The sequence below is a fragment of the Aquila chrysaetos genome, chromosome 4, assembly GCF_900496995.4.
Source record: "Aquila chrysaetos chrysaetos chromosome 4, bAquChr1.4, whole genome shotgun sequence".
Taxonomy (NCBI): domain Eukaryota; kingdom Metazoa; phylum Chordata; class Aves; order Accipitriformes; family Accipitridae; genus Aquila; species Aquila chrysaetos.
Genome location: NC_044007.1, coordinates 76,082,306 through 76,107,217, shown reverse-complemented (window position 1 = coordinate 76,107,217; position 24,912 = coordinate 76,082,306). Strand labels below are relative to the sequence as shown.

The window sequence follows — 24,912 nt, the reverse complement described above, 5'->3', positions numbered from 1 at the left end:
AGAGTAATGTAGTTGGAAGAAAAAGGAATTTGGAAAGATCTAGAAAACAACTGCATGAAGTATTCTTGAACATCCAAATCCCGTTTTTTTCTGTAAATTGGCGAAGTGGGGAAATAACGGCGTGATCTGGAGTATTATTTCTTCATAATTTGTAGTCTTAGAATCATAGAGTATCTCAAGCTGGAGGGGACCCATAAGGATCATCGAGTCCAACTCCCAGGTCCTTTCAGGACTACCTAAAACTAAACCATAGGACTAAGAGCATCGTCCAGACGCTCCTTGAACTCCGACAGGCTTGGTGCCTTGTCTACTTCCCAGGGGAGCCTGTTCCAGTGACCAACCACCCTCTCAGTGAAGAACCTTTTCCTAACATCCCATCTGAACTTCCCCTGACACAGCTTCATTCCATTTCCTTGTGTCCTGTCACTGGTGACCAGCAACAGGAGATCAGCATCTCCCCCTGCGCTGCCCCCCTTGAGGAAGGTGTGGACTGTGATGAGGTCACCCCGCAGCCTTCTCTTCTCCAAGCTGAACAAACCAAGTGACCTCAGCCACTCCTCATAATAGTATGCATCATACATATGTAATTTTTCACATGCAAAATAACTGCACATCCAGATTTCCGTTTGCATGCTGGTGTAAAGTTCACTGAAACACTGATTTGTTTGTGCCATTTGTAAGATTCTGTGGAATTTCTGGTTTATCAGAAACAAGATTTTTTTGGCTATTTTTTAATGTTAAAATTTGATTGTATTTTTTGAATTATTTTAAAGGGGACAAGTAAGCAAGGTTAAAGCCTATTTACACATTTATGGTTGGCATCGGCTAAATCACGTGTTGGGAAAACTACATCTGCTTTTGTACATTCCCTAAAGTCCTTGGATCAAAGTCTGTTCTTGGATACTGCAGTGTGATATTGGGATGACTCCACTAAGGCCAGTTGATCTGCTTCTCTTTACCAAGAAATGCAGTATAACTCGAGGATAGGAAGAACAATTTTTGATCAAAGAGATAAGTGAAGTTACTCCAAAAATCACACCCGGCCAACTGAGCATTTAGCCATCTGGGAGCTGACTGAGCCATAGCTGGCCACAGAAGCGAAACACACATCATCCAGTTAATAAAGTTCAGGTAGACATTAAAATGACCCCACAGTTTTACTGACAGCTCTCAGCACGTGCGACCAAGGTGTAAGTGTTGGGAATCAAGGTCTAGGACACACTACTGAAATTAGGAGAGAATACTTATTTCTAAATTTGCTTCAGGGTCTCCTATCTGATCTTTCTTAGGTTCACCTTGTCTAAAGGACATTCAGTATTATCTCAGATTCACAAGAATGAAAGGGGCATGAAAATGCTTTCTGAAATTATATTCATGCTCTTGATATTCTCTTTAAAGAAAAGTATTGACTATTCATATGCTGCATATATGCACAGGTGTGTTTTAGTCTTAATAATATGTTTTGATAGCTGTTCAAAGGTTTGAAATACATTCCTGATCTTTGATTCACTTAGAGAAAACAGTGCACGTACCTTCTTCTGATGGAAGAAAGAAATGTGTGGCTAGAGCAGCTTATAAATGGCTCTCAAAGCCCAGCAAGCATAGGTTGTTTCATCCACAATAAAATATAAAAGTACATTTACCTTTTTCAACTTTGCTGCTCCGGCACCAGAGCGAATGGCCTCCATTAGGGCTTGCCTTGCCTCCCCAGGGTTACCTGTAGCCGTGGCAGAGAATTTCGGAGCTGCTGCTGCCAGCTGAGTGGGAGGTGGTGGTGGCGGCTGGGCAGGGGCGGGTGGGATACAAAGCCGCTCTTCTTGAGGGTCTTGGGCCTTCTGCAAGGACAGCTCTGCATTCCTAAAACTCTGCAGCTCTTCGGAGGCCATGGAGGAGATCTGCTCGTGATGCAGTTGAAAGAAGGTGATTAATATCAAGCATGACTAAACTGTAATTATTTGACATTTGATGCACTTTCAGTACCCCGATTTCACTTTGCTTGAGTGATGTAAAACACATAGAACTTTTGTTTGCGCATGGGGTTGAACATCTGTTACTACTCACTCACATCACTCAGCTGGGCTGATTACCAGAATAAAGGATTTGGCATTGACTCTGTCTCAGAAACGAAATCTTTATTTACTGCAAGCTCCAGCATCCTGTAACTCTTCTTGGCACATAAGGTAAGAGAAAGAGTTGGACTTGGTATTCATTTGGAAACAACCACAAGGGTTTTGGAATCAGGAAGATACATTAAGGCTGCAGTAGCCACCCAGGAATCTCGTTACTTTTTGCAGTCTGGGCTGCACAGAAATAATCTCAGATGACAGGAAGGCTCTTCTAGATCTGAGCTCTCAGACATGGCTTCATTGAAAAAAATGTCATTAAACCTCAAGTTTTCAGCCATACTAAAATAAAATAAAATAAAATAGGACCAGAGAGAACTATGTGAAAGCACTGAGAACAAAATCAATTGATTGCTCTTCCAAGCGTGTTTCTGTGAAATTTCTGCAACCAAAATTTCTGCACGAATTACCAGCTTGGAAACTCATCCTACTTTAAATGAATGCAGGGAGAGGAGGCAATCTTTCAGACTAAGCCAGCTTTTCTGTCAACTGTCTCAACAAGTATTTTTGCTGTTAACAACATCACTAGTAATAATCATGATAAATTGTTAGCAATTACAATGATTTAGTGATTATTAGGAAATTCAGTATCATGTGCCAGAAGGAGGTTTTCAAGCAGATGCATTAGCATTCCTTTCTGAGAGAAACTGAGGCACAAAACTTCTCTAGTGAAAAATGAAAGGATTCATCTCCCATCAAATAATCCACATTCAGAGAGCTCCTGTATTCTATTCCTTCACTGTACACAAACACAAACATATATGGGAATAATGCCATGTCAGATAAAACACGAACACTTGAGATAACAGGAAAGGGACAGCCCTTTCATCATAGCACATCTGTATCTTGCCCTGTACACATACAAACAAAGTGCTTTAACTAGCACAGGTGACATGGTATGAAAAAGCAGCATATGGTTTCTAGGCAACTTCCTTCAAAATGATGGCAAAAGCTTCTCTGCTGGGGGAAAGTAATCCAAAAAGTCTCTGTGATAATACACCACCACTTCATTGTCAGAGCCTCTTTTACACAAATTTACATTTATTCCCAAGGAATGCAGAATGCAGTTAAGCATGTGTGAAGATGGCTGCTGCCTAGCACAACCTGCTCTCAAGCTCAGAGGAAGCTGTACCCTACTTGCAGCAAGGGCAGTAAGATATTTGAAGGACAAAGTAATTCCCTAACACAGACAAGAGATTCTTTCTATCTAATGCCAGCTATCTGGGTATGTGCTAATGGCCTGAGTCACTGCACGAGGGAAATGGGAACCTACTTGCCAAATACACATCCTTGGCTGGATTAGTGAACTGAGTGAAAACTAAGGCTAGAACAATGCAGGTTTTGGCTATTAGGAATAAGAGATGCTTTAAAGATTAGGTAAATCTTTCAGACAGAAGGAATCATCCTGCTGTGGTGAAAGCTGATGTTCCCTCAACACCAATTACTTGCATACAACTTACATGCACCAGCTCATGTTAACAGATAAACAGCATGCATGAAGAAGCCCTAGGGTGTTTTCAGGTAACTGGGATTTAATGCATATGGTAGGTAATGCAAATATATTAATCTAACTGCATGCTCCTAAAGTACAAAAAAATCCCACCTAAATGTGAAAATGATGAACATTTGATGTCTTCTATATACACTCCCTGTAATTCGTTTGGATTTCTATGTGCTACTTTCTCAGCTAAAAGCACACCGTTTGAAAGTGTTAAGTTTTACAGCAGAGGATAGGATCGGACCCGCTATCTATCTGCGTAAGTCAGATCAGGTCTTGTGTCATACTATTCCCCCCTTAACTTTTCTCTTTGCGGCACAACATTTAGTTTGTGGCGTACCTGGGTTTATTCAAAACACCCAGTAGGAACAGCCTGCACTTAAAAAGATCGCTTACCGTCTTGATTTCTTACCTTTTTCAGCTTTGAGGTACCACTGTGGCCTCTAATTGCTGCTAGCAGGGCTGAGCGCTGATTCTCTGGGTCAGCATATGAGGGTTTCCTGTGACTGCCATTTAGTGCACCGCCTGAAACCTAGAACATGAAAAGAATAAATTGTTATTAGATATTTACTTAGAGATAGTTTGGAAACACTATTAAAAATATTTTTGGCACTTGTACCAGAATGCAAGCTATGGAGACTAATCAGTCTGTCTTCTTTTGGGCCTGCTTTTACAACCCTTACTCACACTGAACGGTGAGGATATGTCTAGATAGTAATGCTGTACTCACAGATGCAGTCTCATATCCTCTGAGCATGAAGTCAGTGGCAAACTAGTATCACCTAGTAATATAAAATGCAGTTTTCTTTCATTGCAGGTATTTACACGTTTTCTCCACCCTGCGCGTTTCTGTTTTTACATAACACACCGAAATGCAGGTTCGGCTCTTAGGCTAACCTTAATTACCCCTCTTTTATGCTCTATCTCTGTACCCTCTGCCTCTTCTAGCTAGTGCAGCAGCAGTGGTGTTGCATAATATACAGGATGTGCAGAATAAGCAGTGGGTTGTTCTGTATTTTGCCATGATAAATTTTTCAAATGCCTTGTGTACTCCAGCTCACCAGCAACTGTACCAGTTAGAATACCTCTGGTGTCTTGACAGTGTGAATGCAGGGCTCTGCAGTCTGAACAGGCTAAAAAAAGTCTCCACTTTACCTTTCTGAGTTTCTCCTTTCCCCCTCCTGTTTGAATGGCTTCCATTAGGGCACTGTGCAGCGACGTGTCCTTTGGAATTGGTTTTTGGATGACAGGTTTGAACTTCTTCTTTGGTCCAAAGATATTGGTCTGCACATTAACATCCAGGTCACTGGTAGCATTAATATCTGAATCATCAGGTTTCTCCTCCTGTTCTGACTGTGCGTTTGCTGCTGCACCATTTAGCTCGGGTGAAGCTTTAAGTGAACTAACTTGTACACCATTAGCAGGAGGCCATTTAGTGACTCGCAAAGATGAGCCGAAAGAGGACGGGACTCCTTGGATGTCAGGAGACTTGAGAGATGAGGCCGAATTAGCATGGGTCAAAGTCTCACATTTCTGGTCAAACAAAACACACATGCTTTTCTCTGCTATACTTTGTTTGCTGTTTAAACCATGATCATCTTCTGCACTGTTGTTATCCTTTGAAGAGGATTTAGTAAGTGGGACACTGGCATTCTTTTTATAGAAGCTCAGAGGAGTTGCTTGATTTGGTGCCCTGATGTTAACTACTTTGTTTTCCATGCCAGAATTATCACCAGGTGTAAACCTGTGGGATGCTTTTTGACTGCAAGTAAAAATACTTGAAAGCGTTTCTCTGGTTTCTGCGGATTCTGTTTCCACAGGGCTATATTTGGCCACAATAATGCATCTTTTTGGTGAAACTTCTGCTTCAGTTTTAACCTCTCCTGCCCCTTGCTTATTTTCATCTTTCTCGTGATATTCTGTAGAGTCAGAATTAAAGGTAGCGACATTGATGTGCCTTGCAATGGCAGAGGCAACGTACTGACTTGAAGTTCTCCTATGTGGCTTTACAAATGGAAGCTCCAGCTTGTCCTTATTAATGGCTGGGGCCACTAATGATGCTACCTGAGACTGTATAACTGGAACAGGTGGTTTGGTCCTTTCGTTCTCAGACTGTCTTTCAGCTACCTGGGTAGTAACAGTTTGTGGTGCTACAGGTTTTGGAGCCGCAAGACAGACAGGTTTGTGTTCATGTTTTATAGTAAAGGGCTTAGAGTTTGTGGTGACTCCTGACTTTTTAGGAAGATACTCAGCAGAGTCATCGCTTTGCTTTTCCATAGAACTTGACCTCCAGAATGCCTTCACTTTCCCGAGATGAATTTCCTCACTTTCATCAGTAGAGGTACCTGGTATGTGCTTACTGACACCAGTGTTTGGGCCTATAAGGTTGCCTAGTTCATCTATCTTAATGGCACCAGTGGAGAGCGAAACTCCTCTATCAAAATGTTTTACTTCAGGTTTGGGAGGGACAACTTTAAAGGTTGTCAAACCCATTTTAGGTTCGTAGTTTGTTCCTGAATTCTGGGCACGATGACACCATGTGGGTGTTGATGGGATTTCTTCTACTTCAATTTTTTTTGCTGGTGGCCATTTGATTTCTAATTCTGATTTACTTTTTTTCAGAGATCTTTCCCTGTTACTACATTCGTTAAATGGATTTATCTTCTCTTTTGCTGTACTGATTTCAGCTGTGACCTTGGAGTGAGACAGAGTCAGCTTAGATTTACATTCCTCAGATTTCGCAACATGTTTTGGGGGGGGTTCCAGTCTTAAGTTCTTTTCATTTCTTTTTTCGAAGGAGGATGTGAGAGATTCAAACATATCTCTCCTCTGTTCCACAGGCAAGTGACTGAATTCATTTTCAGGTGGTTGCTGATGTATTAGGTCCTTGGATATGCATACAGCTCCACTATCTGTGTGTCCCTTATCAAAGGAACCCGCATTGTTGTTTTTATTTTTAAAGTTTCCTGTACTAACAGAGTCAGCTGCGATATTTGTCTCTGTCTCTTGATCTCCGGCTGAGTTAGAGGTGCTAACTTCTGGAGCATCATCTATGACTGTTACTGGAACAGAAATGGTAAGATCTTGGGCAGCCTCAACTTTTCTTATATGTGGGCTCAATGCTTCATTGATGTACTCGGAGTCAGAGTTACTTATACCATCCAGTGCTGCAAAATACACATACAATATTACATACAGGCAGTATTTAGGCAGTATGACTTTAAATTATACAAACAGCCAGTACAAGCTTAAGCGGATCAGATATTTTAGTTACACTAAAACTAACAGGAATATATTTATGCCTGTATTACAAAAAAGGAGAGATCTGGGTCCTTTTTATTGTCTGGTTGCTGATTAGGATCAGCCAAATATTCCTGCAGTCCTCCTGCTTCAGCCAGTGGGAAACATACAAATGCAGCTGAAAGCAGAATTTAATCTATTGTTCATACCTTATCTTTGACTAACTTCTCTCAGTGATAAACATTTCACCACATGACTCCAAAGGAGAAACATTTCTGAGAAACAGCGAGCAACTCCAAATTATGTTTCCCAGACCTAGTTAGTAATAACAGCCCAGCTGAAGGATTTCCTTGAGCAAGCAAACAAAGAAACAGTACTTGTATTTTTTCTCCATTCTTCTCACCCTTCATTACCAGTGACTCCAGAAGCCTCACTGTGCAAGAAGCTTAACTCTCCTCTCAAATTTGCTGGTATATATCAACGGTTACAACACAGAAGCTAAGAAATTGCAGTGTTAGAGAACTCACAGAAATTAAATCAGAATCAAGTCCACTGCGGAAGTACTGAAATAAAGATGGGAAGTTTTAAAAAAGCATTCAACATCATTGGTGACAAACCGTTAATAGAGAAATATTTTTATTCACAGTAGGAAAAAGAGGAGCACAATATGACATTTTATCTCTTCCCACTGTTTCTTTTCATGGTTTTCGATTTTTAACTTTAAAATATGGCTGCTAATGCAGAGAAGGCATTGGGTACAAAAATGTCGCCCCCTTCTCCACTTCATTATGATAAAATACAAAATAGAGGCATTGTTCATTAAACACAGAGCTAAATTCACAACTGATTTAGCTTCACTGAAGTCAATGAAATTATACCAAATTTGGGCCATAAAATGTGTCCATAAACTGCTGTTCATCTTTTTTTGGTAGCAGACACCGAAATACAACGACAATCTGATAAGCAGCTTGAAAAACATTCAGCGTGAGCCTATAAAGAGCAGCTGCCCCAGAAGAAAACGGAGAGCAGCCACTTTGAGTGGACCACATTCTGCCTCAGACCTGTGAGTTGTTCTCAGTGATCTTAGTGAGAAATGTGCAGATGTCTCGGAGTACAGTTGACTCTGCACCTCCTGGATCTGCCTCTCCCTTTTGTACTTCAGAGGTAACACACTTCCCTACCTTCTAAATCTTCATCCAGGCCAGCCAAAGTCTGCTGGAGTTGTGCAGCAATGAATAGATCCTCATTCTCATGCTTAGCCAAAGCTGTTTCTTCATCTCTCCTGCTAAATGAAAGAGGAGAAAAAGGTTGGGTCTCCCCCTTTTTTCGCTTTGCACTGTTGCTCTGCTATCCACTATCATTTCAGCCCCTTTGGTTCCACTAGGGTTCTAAAACTTATTCCCCAAAGTATGAAAAATAAGCAGCCTTAGAGACGCACACCACCGCACTGACACATCCACATCTAGGAAGGATCTCTGTGGTGCCTGAGCGTACTCAGTGTGCTGGCGATCAAAAGATTAGGGTTAATAAAGCCTGTTGCAAAGAAATGGTCTGGCTTCGCTGTGAAGTACACAATTCAGCCGGGCTGCAGAAAAGCAGCATATGCCAAGGCAAAGGTTTTGCATATCCATACAATTTTAAAGCAGATCACTAGCCATCCTGTGCACCCACTGTGCCAATATATCTGCACCTTAATTAAATAAAAATTGCATGGTAATGAAAAATAAATACAGCTAAGTACTGTTAGACAATCACTCTGCATCCTGAAGGGAGGGAGGGGAGGAGGAAGGGGAAACTAATCCCTTGAGAGCTGTTTCTAATGAAACTTATCAAGGGGCCTGATTTTGCCAGAAAATAACTCCATGGTTTTTGATGAAGTTGTACAATGACCTAAAAGAAGCCTGAAGTCAGAATGAGTGCCAAGTGTTGTCTTGGCTTATTAAAAGAAAAAAAAGAAAAAGAAGATGAAACTAAGAAAAATCCTAACAAAAAATAACTAAAATTAACAAAATACGTATGGCAACCTGTTATACAACAGACTTTCTATTTCTTAGGAAGAAAAATCTTGACCAGCAGAGCTTTTCTATCTAAATCATTGAAGCTAGGATTTCACATTGGGCAATTCATTTTTTTCTAGCTACCTCTTCCTCACCCGCATTTAAGACATTGTTGTCTGTGACACTATATCTAAGTTTTGCCCTTGTGATTAGCCTATGGAAAAAATAATTTTCCATTCTAGCCACACTTAAACTAACTCTGGTCAGGCGAAGCAGATTTGTCCTCTTCAAGATCAAACTCTTAGCAGTACAGATACAGTAACAGATGACATTTTTTGGTAGTTTACCAAACACTACCTAAAAAATGCCATTTTTCTGCTGCCCTTTAAGATAATAATCTGAGTAAAAATTCAGGGATGTTTCCTGACATTGGTTTAAATTATGTCTAATGATGTAGCTTCCTTTTTTGCTATTTTATTGTTTGATTTTTCCTTGTTCTTACATGGAGCAACTGAAAGCACATGTTGAAGCATCGGGTATTTTATTTTATTTTACTTCATTATTTACTTATTTACCTAGCATTCACCTCTTCTTTCTTTTCGACTTTTGCAGTAGTCCTGGAGCCCAATTCTTCTACTTGCACCTAAACTGCATTGCACTTAAAAAGCTGACTTCATGTATGTGGGATCAATGAAAGAAGCAAAATACACCTGCAAAGAAACCTTCCAAAGCTTTTTTCACGTACACATCCTTGTGTATCTGAACATACAGACGGGATGAATTCAAGATGGCAAGGCTACATATGTGCCTTAGTGGTTTCCTAAACTGGAATCTAAGACAGAAATCTGTATTGGTTGTTTAAATACAGAGGAAGAGATACAGTGCTCTGTGACTGGAATACAATTTCTTCCAACATTTGCCATTGACCTGAGCTTTGACAGGCCCTGAACATCCCCAGAAGCCAATGTGAACTGATGATGCTCAGGCTCAGCACCCACACTGCAAGACTCATGGTAAACTGAGTTTTCCCCCTGATGGATTAAGAGAAAGATGGCACAAATCAGTCAAGGTCTCCAGCGGAGGCAACTGGCGCTGTTAGACTGAAGTCCTACTGTACCCTGAAGCATACACGCACACAAATCAATGAGATTACTCATCTGAGCCATCTGACAAAAAGATTTAAACTTACTGCAGCATTTGGATTGGGAAAGAAGACTGGCAAACAAAATTCTCAACTTGAAGGTGGCAGAAAGAATGAACTGACTGAATTTCATATTGGTTCTGCAGTGGAAAGTTTTATAAAATTAGTAAATACTTGCTCTCTTCTGAGTGCATTTTAAAACAATTTATTGGCGAACTCAGAGAGAGCATTTCTGATGGGAGAATCAGTCAAACTGTGCACCAGCTAAGCAACAAGTCTATTCAGCGTGGAAGGCAAATATTGTTTTCTTCTTTACAAAGCTGGTCGTGTGGGGTAGCTGTACATAGCTAGAAGCAAATTAGTGACACACGTTGAGACTCTTTCTCTAAGCTACTGTGAAGAAGTTGTTTCCAAAACCTTGGAAGAAAAATGTGTAAACCTGTATCTATCAGAGAACAAGACCTAATTTCATGAAGGCCATGCCAGCTCACCACCTTTTTGGTATCTGATCGTATCTTTCTATTACCTGACTGCTCTACAATACAGCCAAAATCTGGGACTGGAACAGGGATTCCTGGGCTCCAAACATGCAGCGTAGGTCCTTTGCACTGACCAGCTCTTTTCTCACGTCCATCAATAGGAATCTTTCAGTGACTCCTTTTAGCAAAATTATCTTCTCCTTGATGGGCACAACAATCAGCAGAGGTCTCCTTCATTATCCTCTGTGCACTTATGCAGTGACTATACACAATTTGCCTCTCAATCTCTGCTTCGATCTCCTTATCTAGACAACTGGGATAATAACATCCAATTCACAGAATTTTTCTGAAGGAATGAGAACAATGCAGTGAAAATGAAAAGATTCTTATTTGCTCTTACAGAGGGAGCTTCAGAAAAAGCAGATCTTTTCTTTTGCATTTCCAAATTCCTAAAAGAGCCATTGTTCAATTCATCTCCAAACTCACCTACAAAGCAAGCCAGAAGGTATAGATTAATCACAGGGCTTTACTTAAAATTCTTAGCATCGGGAATTTAAAATGTGATACGTGTTTTGTGAGGTGAAGGTCTGGCAGTTTCCAGTAGCTCACATGATTTATAAATATGCCTAAGGAGACTCTTTCTCACAACAGTATTTGGGAAAGGAAAGCAAAAGGCCTCTAAATTTTTTTTTCACAGCCTCCTTCCCTTCGAACCCTATACACTTTTCTTTTGTTGACAGCTCTGTTTTGGCGAGAATCCAAGAAAAATATGACTTATTCCAATACCACGTTTTACATTCTGAATAAACATTACCAGTGGTATTTTCTCACACACATTTTTTGACTTAGGGAAGAACTTGATAACCTCTATGCTGCCTTTCTGGTAAAACGTGGGGCGCTAAAAATACAGCACTTGTGAGCATTTAGCCCAAGCTCGAAATGGCAAATGTGTGCGGTTCCTGGAAGCCTGTGCACTTATTACTTAGGTAGATTAGCAGAGATTTGTGTAAGAGCACAGAACGGTGCAAAATGACTACTAAACTACAGCCTCTAGTGTTCCACTGAGCTCAAGCTACAATGCATAATTACTCCTCGGCGGTCGTTTGCGCAGTTGGAGGCAAAATTAAACTTACAGCAGCATTTCATCAAATTAGTGCCATGGGAGATGGACGTTTATAAGAAAGTTTACATTCTAAGAGAGAAAATTCTCTGATAAACCTAGCTGGAAATGCTGCATTAAAAAGAAACCCAAACCAGTGGTAAGACAGTGGATTTGCAATGGCAGAAGCTGCCATTTTGTTATAGTTAGAGCCGCTTTACCTGGGGGTCTGCAAATGATAAAATTGACCCGAGTCCCTTCGAGCACTTCTCAGGAGTTCTGGTGAGCCTCATGTATGGTACCAGAGGTAGAGACCACAACTCCTACCGTAACTGTTTAAATACAACACAGACCTACATAAACTGCAGAGAAGGGACTGAGGTAGAGATCCAGTTATCCAAACTCCGCACTCAGTGCCATCTGAAATACCGTAGGATATTCAAGACATCTGTCTGGGGCTGGCAGACATAATATGGAAGAGAGGGAGACCCATGTCCTGCTGGAGTGGCAGCAGGCAAGAATAAATGGCAGTAGACATCTCTCAGGTTAATTGACTATGACCTGAAAGTCTCACTCATTTTGCACTATGTTTGCTGTATCAAAAGACTTGAGAACGTGGCTCCTGTGAATTTGTTACCAGCTGGGGAGGGAAGACAGAGCCACTGCAAATAACAGAGCCAAATCCAGACAGGCACACCGCGCAGTACCACACGCAGGGACGTAGCGACTACTCTGAGGCAGTTCAAGGGACATCAAGAGCATTCAGCTTCTCACATGTCTTAGGCAGCTAACAGGGACTGACCCACACAGAAAGCTGATATGGTTACTCCAGACTGGGCTTCGGAGCATCCGGGCTCCTTTCCCAGCTCTTCTCAGTTTGATACTGGGGAATTACATTAACCCGTCTGTACGGATCCAAATTTGTCCTCTTCAGAATAAATCCACACTATTCTCCTCTTACACAAATGCTGGAAAGAAAATGCTTCTACCTGGAGTATATCAAGGTGGTTGTTAAAGAAGAGACTGACGCTGAACGATTTTAAGTTGTAGAAAGTATGGCTGAAGCTTTTTGAATACACCTCTCTATTCAACCAGGCCAGAAAGACGGCATCAAGTAAACTCAAGGTGTTTATATATTTGTTTTTGTGAGTGATGCAGCAGGTACTCTTCAAAAGTGGAGGTAACTATTTTCCACATTAATGAAGAGTTTACAAAACCTTAGGAACCATTTTTCCATTCTTTGCATTTCTTAGGCTAGATGACTTTCTCCTATTTCCTTCCAAGGAAGGAATATAACACGAGCAGGAGAGCAGCTAGTGTAAGTTGTGGACTTTCTGGTCACCTAAGCTATGACCTGACCAGCGATATTTTCCATTTCTGCTGCCTACTGTGAACTTGAGCATAAAGTTTTAATGTTCGAATGACCAAAGCCTGTTAAAATGCAAAATTTGGAGACTGAGCCACCAACTTAGGACTGGTTAGATAGCAAAGTCATCGCTTGTCTTCGATGCAAGATTTCTGGAAGTGGGACGCAACTAGGAGAAGGAAAAAGCACAGGGTCATGTTCTGTCGAACACCAGATAACCTGCTTTTTATGTTCTTCAATGAGCAATAAAAAAAAGCTGCACATACTTTTTGAGAGCAAGGTACAGGTATCATTTCCATTCCAAGTATTTTAGTCTGTGTTCCTATACGACTGCATCAAACTTACAAAGGTCTTTAGACAGCATTTATATCTGTGCCGAATAAAGATCATCAGAGATTGAATTAAAACTATTTTCCAATCCTAGAACACACAGGTCCAGTAGCGCCTTCAGATGTAACACCACCCAATTAAAAATAAGAACTTGCAAATATAGATGAGGAGGAAAATGAAGTAATTTTTCAGCAGCAGCTGGGTTTATGGTCCTTTTGCAGTCCTCCTCCATGGTTACTGATCAAAAATCTAAACAGAAAGCAAATGAAAATGCTTTTGCTTAGTATCATTTTGTGTTTTAATGCTAGAAATCTCTAAGCTTGTTACGTACCAGGGTGATTTAAGCTTCCAGAGTCCCCCGACACATGTCAGTTCCAAGGTCCTGCTCCATAAGCAGCAGCTTGTAGTTGCTATACAGCTGGAAGCATGCCCCCGCTCCCCCCTCCTTGCACGGGCCTCTGGCAACAGCTTCTCAACTGGAAAGCCCGCAGGCAGACAGCATTGCCAGAAATAGTCAGGAAAGTGGACTTGCACGATTTAAATCTTAACACAGCCACATCACCTGTGCAATATAACATTGCGAGCTAAAAGATGGCACAGTGAGGTTAAATGACTTCTCTTGGTTTACACAGAGAAATAAGAAACTGAGCAAGGACCAGAGGCTTTCTCTCCTGGAAGCCTGCACTACACCTTTAGCAAACCAAGCTGCTTCCTAACATGTAAAATATTCTACAGCTCCAAAGGATACGGCATTTTTCCAGTGGATGAGTTTAACAGAAAGGCTAATCTGGATTCTTGCTCTGTAACGACTGTGAATATCTATTACTTAACCATAATATCATTCCCTCCATGAAGATCTTGCCAGCAAAAAAGCGCATGAGAGTATCCAAATTTAAAGAGTTTTCTGGAACGAGGGGAAAGGGAAAGCCAGAGATAAGGAAGGAAATTAGCAAAACTATGTAAGAAGCAGAGGCTTGCAAATCTGTCAGACATCTGGGTCTTAATTAAGTAATTTTTCATCCCTGAAGTTCTCCCTGTTGCTTTAACTGTTTCTCTACCTTACTCCCCCTTAAAACTACATTTCTGTTTTCAAAAAAGTAAAACACGTGCCTACCCAGCTAAAATAAAACCTATCCTATAGAGAAATAACAGAATAAAACTTTCCCATATTTCTCAGAGATGGTTACAAGTGACATGTAATTATATAGAACGTGTTTGTGCACAGAGGTATACATAATACATACACATACACTGCTATTTTTCATTACAGTTTTTCTCTTTCCTTCCTGCCTACCTTCTGCCACTCACTATTATATTTGTTCTTCCTCCAACCAGCTTAATCACTGAATTCTCTCCAGCTACTGACTTCTCTTTCCCTCCTGTCCTTCCCAAGTGGAATACAAAACCTTGTAACATTTGAATTTGAATGGACTGAAAATTAAGCAGAACAAGTTCACCCACCCCTATCCTTTCAAGCTTTTGTTTTAAACTAACTCATGAAAACCCTAACAGTTTTGTAGCAAACAGCGAGCATGTCTCAGGTTGGTAACGAAGAGGACTCTTCTCCTCCCAGTAGCTTCAACTACCCCAACCAGAGCCAAAGGTAACAAATTCTTCCAAGAGAAAGGGAGGAAATGGGATTATCCCTGTCCAGACCCACAGCACGAACGGATCTCAGGAGGGTTCCCCCACCCCCACCCTATGCCCTCCACTAGCTGTACATGAAAAAATATTTTTCTCTCATGGCTACTGAAACAGAAACTCAAGGGAGGGGAAAATCCCTTTCAGACCTTCGGAAGGTATTTTATCTTTTTGTCCTAGACAAGTCTGTATTTATTTAGCTTTGTAACTGCCAAGTTCCCTTTACATTTTAAAGTACTTTTATTTGGTAAATACTTTAATACATTCAAAACCTTTTCAAAATTAAAAAAAAGTTTTGTATTTTAAAGTGTTTTCCCTGCTCAGAGAGGCTGGTGGAACCACTCACTCTTAAGATCCCTTTTAAAACCTTGATTTCAATTCCTTGTAACTTTTGAGAAATTAAACATCTTTGCTAGGTGGCAGTCCAAATTCGACAATTTATATCATGCCCACGATCATTCTATTATTTTATTTCAGCCAAAATGGTTATATGTCTTCCAAGAACAGAGTTTGGAGGAAAAGGAGAGCTGCATTCTGATACATGAAATGCTATTTAATGGTCAGTCCTCTGAAAAAAAGGGGTCGTGTGGTCTAACTAGTCACTAGTCTGCCTTGACTCTCTGTGCATCAGCTCTCCTTCTCTAAAACAGGGTAACGCCACCTTTTCATCTCAAGTGAGTACTGTGCAGAGAAATGAATTTCAGTCTGCATAGCACATGGATACTAGTGTGATGAGTAAGATAAAAAGAGCAAAAGGAAATTAAATAGTCCTGTCTCCAAAAGAGAATTTTAACTGAGAGTGAAGAGTGGTATACCTGCTTTATTAATTGAGCTCTGAAACTTAGAAAGAAAATAAAACAAAACAGAGTATGATCACTTTAACTAGAGACTTTATCATGCTGCACAAAAGGGGGGGAATTAAGGTTAAAGGGGGGAATCTAAGGTTACACAAACAGCCTTAATATTAATGTTACCTGACTTTGAGTGTGTGACCTAGCACCCCTAATAATATTATTTTAACATAATTTTTAATGTGTAATTATTTATAAAGCTTCAGACAGTAGGTGTGCATGATGCTTTATAGGATTATAAAATTGTCTGATCCCTGCCCCTAGGAGCTTGCGTGATGACACCACACAAGGGATGGGAAAGGAGGGGGTATGGGAGGACAGAGTTGCAACACTGTGAGATCATGAGATGTACTTACTGCTACATAAGCAACATTTCAGCTTCTCTGTGGTTTTCTTGTTACTCATTTAACACTATATATTAAAATTTGGCGAACAGATACGTAACACAAAGAAATCAACCGTAAGGAAGGATATGAAGAAAGAGAACTATGTAGTACAGTGTTCAGAGTCAGCAGTTAATATTAAAACATTCACAGCCAAACGCTGCATGTAGTCAATTATTTATATGGGGTTAGCCCGTGGCACCTCCAGCTGAGGTCTGGATTCTGCTCCACCAGGCACTGTACAAACATATCATGAGATATGATAGCTGCATTATGGTTTTTACCGTAAAAAAAGAGTCAGTGGCTGAAGGGGATATCAGAGGCGGAGTGACAAAGATGGTATAGCAGGTTAGAGGCAGAGCCAAGGGTAGAACTAGAGTGTTTTGACATTTGATTTGATATTCTACATGCTAATTAATATGTGTACTTGGATTAAGATTGCTTGAGCAAGAATCCCAAAACGAAACAAAAGAAAGAGTGCACTTGCAAGTTGCTCCCATGCACTGGAAAACAAAACCACAGAGAAAAGACCCCAGCTTGGAAACCCTGGAATCTGGGGACCTTCTTTTAGAAATTTTTCTGTCTGTGCTCTGGGAACTGAATGATATTTGAGCTCTGCTGTGGTTGTCATTTCTGTGTGCGCAAAGCCCATGGTATGTGCCATTTCTTACCCGGCCATACTATTATGCTGCTCTGTGCAGACAAATCTGTTGCATGTTAAAGCTGTACCCTTAAATGCTGACAACTTTCCTTGACTTCAGCAGCAGATGAGGTGCAGACCTTGCTGTGATATTCTAATGCTATCAGGCATTTAAGCTACACAGAGACCACCCAGGCCACTCAGTAAACAATTCCAGAAACTCTAAGAAAAATGAATGAAAAACTAAACATACAATTAACCAAAGTAAGTAACATGGCAAAATACTCTTGATCTCTTGGAGCACAGGCTAAGCCTCTGGACCAAACGTAGGTAAGAACTGTGGACTTTGCTCTTCACTGCAATACTTCACAGTGCATGTGCAAAATACCACTTGGACTTCATAGCCCTCACACTCCAAATGTAATTTGCTTCCACTTTAAGGGTACTTTTCACAACCCACAGAGTATAAAATGATTTTAGTATACAGCATTTAAATTCTTAGGAATTAGTTATTTCACCAGGTGAACAGCCTGAGTTTTAGTCAGCTTTACAATTTAAAATGACAAGATAATATTTCCATTATTCTTATTAACCTTTTTTTTTATCCCAAGCCTCAGCCAAATTAGTCGTTAAATAAATTTTCTGGCTTCAATGGAGCTCAGACTCAAGGAGGACTCCGATTCACTGCTGCTAACCACTGCTACTTTACAGTAGTGACATGTTCTCCCAATTTCTTTGTTCTTATCTTCCTTTTAGAATTGAGTAAGATCTTGGTATATGGACTAGAAGAAGATAGAAAGGAATGAATAAACTCCATGTAAAAATTTTCCTTTAAGTTTTGTAGCTTATGAAACATATTTAAAACTCTGTCTAGCTTGGTACCAATTATTGACATGAACTGCACTTTGACTTGTCTGGGAATTTAGGAGGCTAGTTTGGTCCTGAAAGCAGCCCGTTCATCACAAGAACTACATACAATCTCAGAGCTCCTAACAGATTTTATTAGTGGGGTGGCAGCTGTTCTGACAGTGGAAGTTGAAACTGATGTTCTCCAAATTTGGCTGTACTCAGAATTGTGCTCAGAATTGATTTACATCCCACTAAAACAAGAATTTCATACAAACAGTTTTTAAAAAACCTCCTTATTTTTTTCCTTCCCTCTACACTTAGGAAGTGGCTTTTGAAAACTTAGCAAGTTGACCTCAAAACGATTTAGATGAGCACAGTTTTCAAAGCTGGTTTGTTTACAAACATAGGTTAGGAATGGAATTGGATTTACCTTCAAATATTACTGGCACATTCAGAGTATAAAAGTTTAAAAGATGTTACTATCAGCATCGCTGCTGTGGCAATCTACGTGGTTGCTGACATAAGATGAAAATAAATCACAAATGTTAAGTTTTTGCTATTCCCTGAAGTTGATCTGAAGTAATTTTGCTGTCCCAGAGCCTAAAAAATAAACAGAATTTATGAAAAATAAACGCAGGCCCCAAACAACAACTGTCTCCTATTTCAGTCTAAACCCACTCTTTTAAAATTATGGGCGTATTAGGTAAATACAGAATATTTAGCACCATAAAATCATGGAAAAGATTAAGGTGAAAGTGTAGCCCAACCTCCTGCTCCAAGCAGGGCTAATTTCAAAGCCAGACCAGGCTGCCCACGACTTTGCGTGGCTGAGTTCTGAGCACCTCTAGGCATGGAAATTCCTCGACCTCTCTGGGCAACCTCTCCCACTGCTTAACCACTCCGTTTTGAGGAATCTCCTACTTATATTCAATTTTTATTTCCTTTACAGCAGCTGGTGACGGTTGCCTCTTGTCCTCTCACTGTCTGTCCCTGAGAAGCCTCATATTCCTCCTATCGTTCAGGGAAAGACTGCAGTCAGGTCCCTCCTCATCCACATCGCTTTTGCAAGGCGAACAACCCGGTTGCCTCCTCTCCCCCTCGCACCTCGTGCGCTCCAGTGCCCCAGCCCTCTCAGTGGCTCTCCTCTAGACCCTCTCCAGTCTGCCCATCTTCCTCTTGAACTGGGGGCCCAAGACTGGAGACGGTACTACAGCACTGGCCTCACAGCAGCTGAGCAGGGGGAGTAATCACCTCCCGACTGCGACGGGCAGCACACCCCACTGTCCTTCCAGCTTCCACTCCTTTGGCTCAGGAAGACCCCCGAGCAGCCGTCCTGCCAGCCAGCTTATGAAATGTCCCGTTGTCTCTTTCATGTGCGCTCTTCCCAACTATTAAAACTGCTGTATGTTTGTGTGGCAAAGGTAAATCTCAGTGCAATGTACAGAATACGTATCTTTGGCTGAAGTGAAAGATGGAGAGAATACTGACTTCCAAGAGGGAATGTGTCACTCAATGACCTGGGGTCAATCTTTTATTTAACTGAAAAAACAGAAAAAGTCCAAAAAATTTTCCGCTGATTAATACTGTTCTTACAGGGCTTTGCTTTGATGTCTTTGCTCGACATTATGGTAACTTCTTCCCCCCAGAATCAATGTGCCTGTGTGTTTTCCTAACCAGTTTAGATCCTGCATTTTGAGGAAAGTTGAGATTGCTTAGTTATCTTACAAGGCCCAATCTAAGTCTACTGAAATTAATGGGTTGCTTTTTTGGATCAGGTCTGGAATGTTAATCGCAGTTACTATACTAGACTATCTAATCCTCCAAATAGAGACTGCATCAGGACCTAAGAAACTGTAAAACGACAAATCACGAGAAGAATGTATTGTTGAGCAAGTATCTAAGTGAGGCTTGACCTTGTCCCCATTGATACTGATGGATAAAGAAACCCTGAGATCATTCCAATAGGTTAAATACTGACTTTGGCCTAATTTATCCCTAATTTATCGCCCACTGCATGATCCAAGATGAAGTTCTCCCTCAGAAATGTGTGGAAGGAAATAACTAGGTCATGATACATGCTCTTATGAAGGGGCTACAGATTAGCAGCTGAATGGAGAGAGACCAGAAAGCACAGACTTTGTGTCAACTGAGAATTCAGAGGAATTTCTGGCCCCTGTCCCATGACTCTGCAGCACAGAGCGGATCCCTGTCAGCATTACCAGGCCACCCTCCTTGCTGGAGGCATGGCTTCCTATTTGGCCAGTTTGTATTTGCAAAGTCCTATAAATTTTGGCCTTCCTTTGCAGCCCTGCCACCAACTATGTGAGCTTTGGCAAACAGTGTCAGAGTCACTTGTTCTTGAAGGCAGTTTCTAGTTAAATTCCAGGTTCTCGTATTTTCTTGCAAAAACTGCAGGAAAATGTTTGTTTATGCAAAGAAAAAGAAAAAAAAAGGAAATATGCTGAACCACCCCCCCCCGCCAAAGGTATAACGCCAGTGGAGGTTAGCATTAGGTGAACATATATATACAAGCACACACCCACAAACCAATCCTCAAAGTTCACTGAATACAATCCTTTTCCACCTGGCTTTCAGTGGCTTGAATTTTTTCCATTTTATGACCTGCATGTCATTTTTCCAGACCAATATATAGTAACATTTTAAGCACTTCATATGCTATCAGAACTACAAAATAAACCAAACTGTAACAAAATTATTTCAGCCTTCTTAGAGAAATCACTCTGGAGGGCAGCGGTCTTTTGCAAGAAATGTAACTACGAGTTCAAACAGAGAAGTGACCTTTGCCTGTTGCTACAAGTATGTCACTGGAGGGGATTTGGCAGTGAGCTTTTCACTGGGAGGAGTCACTTGGCATTGGTACTGGTTTATGAAAGAGCAGAAGAAAGTAGAAGTTGGTTTTCTTAAATGATTCCCTACAAGGAGGACGTGCAAGGTATTTTCCAAGAGCTGGTTGCAAATAAATTTTTACCTCTGTGCAGCACTGTCAGATCCCACGCTATTGCAGTAGGCGTTCTTTACGGGGCAGGTCTCTGTGCCATACATCGCATCCCCCTCAGCTGAGTCCATGTAGCCATTGACCAGCTTGACGTCTCTCAACTTCATACTGTCATTTTGTGAATCCAAAGATACAATATCAGATGGGGAGCTCACGACTCCCGAGTCTTCTGTGGTGTCCTCAGATGCAAAACAGCTGCTTTCTGATGCTGTTTCTTCCACCTCTGATAGCTCCAGAACCATGTCATCCACTACATAAACATTATCATGTGCAGGCAGCAGGCTCTCTGAATGAAATACAGCAAGGAAAGTTAGCTGAAAGTCATCAGTACATAAATCAAACACAGACAGATATTCCTTTGTAACTGGAAAAAAACCACATGAAATACATTAGAAATAGTAGGATGGAGCTCAATATTTATATATAGGATAAAGATGATTTGAAAAGCAACAAAAAATTTGTCCTTCTTTGCTTTTAGAAAGGTGCTTTGCTATGACTGTCCTGCGGAGTTTGGGTTTTATAACTTTCAGAGCAAATCAGTTCCTTACTTCTATGAAGAAACAACGTTCCAGGGACAGTTTCTTGGAGAATTAGACCAAAGTTTAAATGATGTGGCACAAGGAATGACTCTTGTTATTGCTTCTGACAACATCATCTCATTATTCCTCTTCCATGCTGCCAAACAGATCATGACATTTCCAATAAGATGACTATACATAGGTAAAAATGGGCAGCATTTCCCAGTCAGGATGCTGAATTGGTAAACTAGACCTACTGCTGGCCCACTGGGTGTCACTTTATTTTACCACCCTTCAATTTATGATGCATTAAGTGGGAGAATAACAATCGTCTCTTTTTCAAAGCATAGAAAATCTACTAATAAGTGTACAGAAAAGTAGACACTACCAGGCTTAAAGCAGAACCTTTTCCAGCATTTAATCATTTTTAAAGATCAAGGGATATGCCCTTTGCATGTTTAACTCTATTAAAAGTTGCAAATTTTGAAAGATTAGACACAGTACAGTTTTTCGTACTCTGTTTTAGTTAGGTTCTTATGACCTGCTTGGGTTTTCATTTGTTTTGGGTTTTTTTTTTTTTTGGTGAAAAATACAATTTTGTTACTTCCCTTAAGAAATGTACAACTCTAGACTCCATCCTGCAATTATGCCATTAAAGGGGAACTCCCAACAAGGTCAATAATTTCAATGACCAAAATTATTGAGTGACTAAAGACAGAATCAAGCCCAAACACACTTCTTTTGATCAAAAGGAATCAATAAAGACTAATCTAAATGTTTAATTTGGAATTATAAATGTGCTCCATTCTCTTCTTCAACCTCAGTAAGCAAAAGGAAGATTAAACAATAGTTTATGGTCTGATGCTGCAGACACTTGTGGTGGTTGTTAATTATATGAGAAGTCCCAGGCCTACAAGCATGACTAAGATTAAACATACAGCTCACTGTTTTTTAGGGTCAGAATCTACAACTTTTGAAGCATGCATGAAGCTACAGCTCAATAAAAATGATCAATGGAGAGAAATACTTCTGTATTATGCTGTATACACAAAAGTATTTTAAGTCAGAGAACTGAAAACAACTTTGTCAAAAAACGTCATAGAAATAATTTTGTAAGGGTGTAGCTTAGCAGTGAAGCTTTGAGTAAAACTAAAATAAAAATCAAACCAACACTCTCCTTGACTGAGGTTACAAGATGCCATTAAGTACTGAAATTGATTTCTGACAGCAGAAGCAATAAAATTCAGAGGGTTACAAATCATGATTAAAGTTGTAAGTGCTGTCAAGCATCGATATTAATGATGGAAGATGATCCAAAGCCTCTATTGCGACTTTGGAAGTAATGTTACTTGATTTCTTTGACCTTATTTTCTATAACATTAGCTCCAGGTTCCAGATTTAATCCAAGGGATTGTTCCATCTAAAAGTGGCAATTACAGGAACTAAGTATGTGTCACTGAATGGATTAGAGTATGCTTATGACAGAACTACAGTTAGGAAAACACCAATATCAAGGAGAAATATGAATAAATTGACATTAAACACCAAATAACAAAACCCCACAAAACCAGACAGTAAACAAACAAGTAAGAGTATATGGCCTGCTTGGCTTTCAAACAAGAAGAACCCCCAGTAACGACGCACCACCAAAGCATTAGTAAAAGCTACAGTATGTTAAAAACAGAACAAAGCAGGATAGCAAAGCAATCGATTTAAGGAGTGGAAGTTGATAAGTGCAAGCACATGGGAAGATTTCGAAGTAATGCACAATGCAGTATACCTTGATGCAGAGAGAATTCTCTATAACACAGGCCACATCTGTTGTCACCAGGATGCCATAAATGACCTCCACTCTAGAGCTGGCACAGCAATTTATAGCAAACTATCTACTTCCAGTTCCTAAAAGGAGGATGGCAGGCTTTTCCCCCCCCGGCTGCCTCTCTCATTTCCTCATCCTCTTCTTGCCTGCCTGCAACTATTTCCTGCATCTTCTGCTCAGGATTTAGATCCTTTTGGTCACACATCACCTACTGTAGTAACAACACTTGAGTCTCCCCCTTGATGTGATTCAGCAAGCTGCTCTACGGCAGGACCTCCATCCCCCAGCCCATTCGAAAACCAATTCTCTTCTTATCAGGGTCCACATGCAAATTGATCCCTATCTGTTACGTCTGGATCTTGGCAGCTGAATCATCCAGTCCGGTGTAAGAACCTCCTCATTCAACAGCAGTTTTATCCTGAAGCACAAACTACAGAAAGACGTCTTTCATTTCAACGATTAAATTCCCTGTCCTCAAGCACAACCAAAGTGTCCCCCTTTCTTCAAGCCTACCAGTTTGTCAAAGGGCTTCCCTAATCTTTTATCTTCACCGAGAAGATCCATTAATTTTTAACACAGTTAACACATGGCACTGAACAGAGTTGCTGGCTGAGGCAAACCATTTTGGTTGCCACTGCTACTCATCTGAACATAAAAGCCCACGCATAAAACACAACTGCTACAGTTCTGTGTCATGTTAACAACCTTGTTTCAGCTAAGAGCAGCACTAAAACACCTCTGTTTTAAAGTTAAGCCACCCTTGGATGGATTAAGTAAGAATCTATTCTTCCTTCTACACGCTTGATTAAGTCTCCACTGGTGCAAACTGAAGACGGATGGGCATTACTCAGTAACGATACATGACATGAAAAAAGCCTACCTCAACTTTACTGAGTGGTCTTGACTCCAGGAGTCAGAAAATACTTCTTCAAACTTTCTAATTCTACACAGAGAACTGGGTAACGTGCAGTGGTAGATGCGATTCTGCCTAGTGATTTTTGCATATTTTTTCTCAGAGGGAGTGCACATGCAGAAAACCACCACACACTAAGCACAGTGTGATCACAATGATGGCAGCAACTGAGGTTATTTGTTGGTCGAATAAAGAATCTCAACATTTGTTTCTCTGTTCTCTGTCATGAAACTATGAAGATTTCAATATGGGCTCTGATCTTCAAGACCTCGTGGAGACACATCCAGGTTAAGACCGAATATTCAGCAAATACTTCAGGACTGGATGCACAAATAACAATTGCCACAGATAATGCATTACTGAAACACTGCTGTACCTCAGAAGGCTGTCTGCGTTTCCAAATATCTATCAATGCCAAGACCTTTTTTTCAGTAACATGTGACCCCGCTCACTGGCTTCAGGTGGGGTGCGATATTGAAAGCGGTGCAGAACTTGGCCCGCGGTCTCCACGTCGTACTGAAATAACTGGGACATCTCACTCTCGAGTGGAATTGGAGAGCGTCCCTCAATGCCCCGCATTACCGCTTACCGACGTCCTGCTCCAGGTTGCAGGCTGTGCAAAGCCCAAGCGAGTGCCATACCAGGGATCTCCTCTGCTTAGCAGAAGCAGCACTGTCGCTGCACAATTAGGTCAACCACAAGTTACTAGGCTTTCTTGCGGGTGGGACTGGGACGTCTGTTTGCAAGAATGTTGCCCGTGATCATCAAGAGGGAAAGAGGAGAGTAGCTCATCAGTAAAGAATGCGAGCTTCTTGTTTAACACAAAGAGATCTTGTCCCTTTCATCTCAACAGGCTGTAAGTAATTAGGAAAACACTGAACTCTGAGTTTAGAGGAGTCGTATCTGCACTCGTGCAGTTTGATATCGCGTATATGTACACATTACTCATACAGAACACCAATGATGGGGAGACAGATAAACCTCACCTGGTTTAAATGCTCATCAGCAC

General features: G+C 40.8%; 1 protein-coding gene across 9 annotated transcripts in view; it reads right to left on the bottom strand.

The window, feature by feature from the left end:
* COBL (cordon-bleu WH2 repeat protein) overlaps window positions 1-24,912 on the bottom strand; it is a 211,184-nt gene that overhangs the window by 5,163 nt on the left and 181,109 nt on the right. For 8 of the 9 annotated variants that reach the window (XM_030011755.1, XM_030011752.1, XM_030011760.1 and 5 more), the window contains 5 exons: window positions 20,627-20,939; window positions 8,043-8,146; window positions 4,777-6,788; window positions 4,034-4,153; window positions 1,644-1,895 (listed from right to left, as the gene is read on the bottom strand). In XM_030011755.1, coding sequence (XP_029867615.1) covers window positions 1,644-1,895; window positions 4,034-4,153; window positions 4,777-6,788; window positions 8,043-8,146; window positions 20,627-20,939 — 2,801 coding nt within the window. The remainder of the gene's footprint in view (window positions 1-1,643; window positions 1,896-4,033; window positions 4,154-4,776; window positions 6,789-8,042; window positions 8,147-20,626; window positions 20,940-24,912) is intronic. The other variant, XM_030011753.1, reaches the window with a different exon arrangement.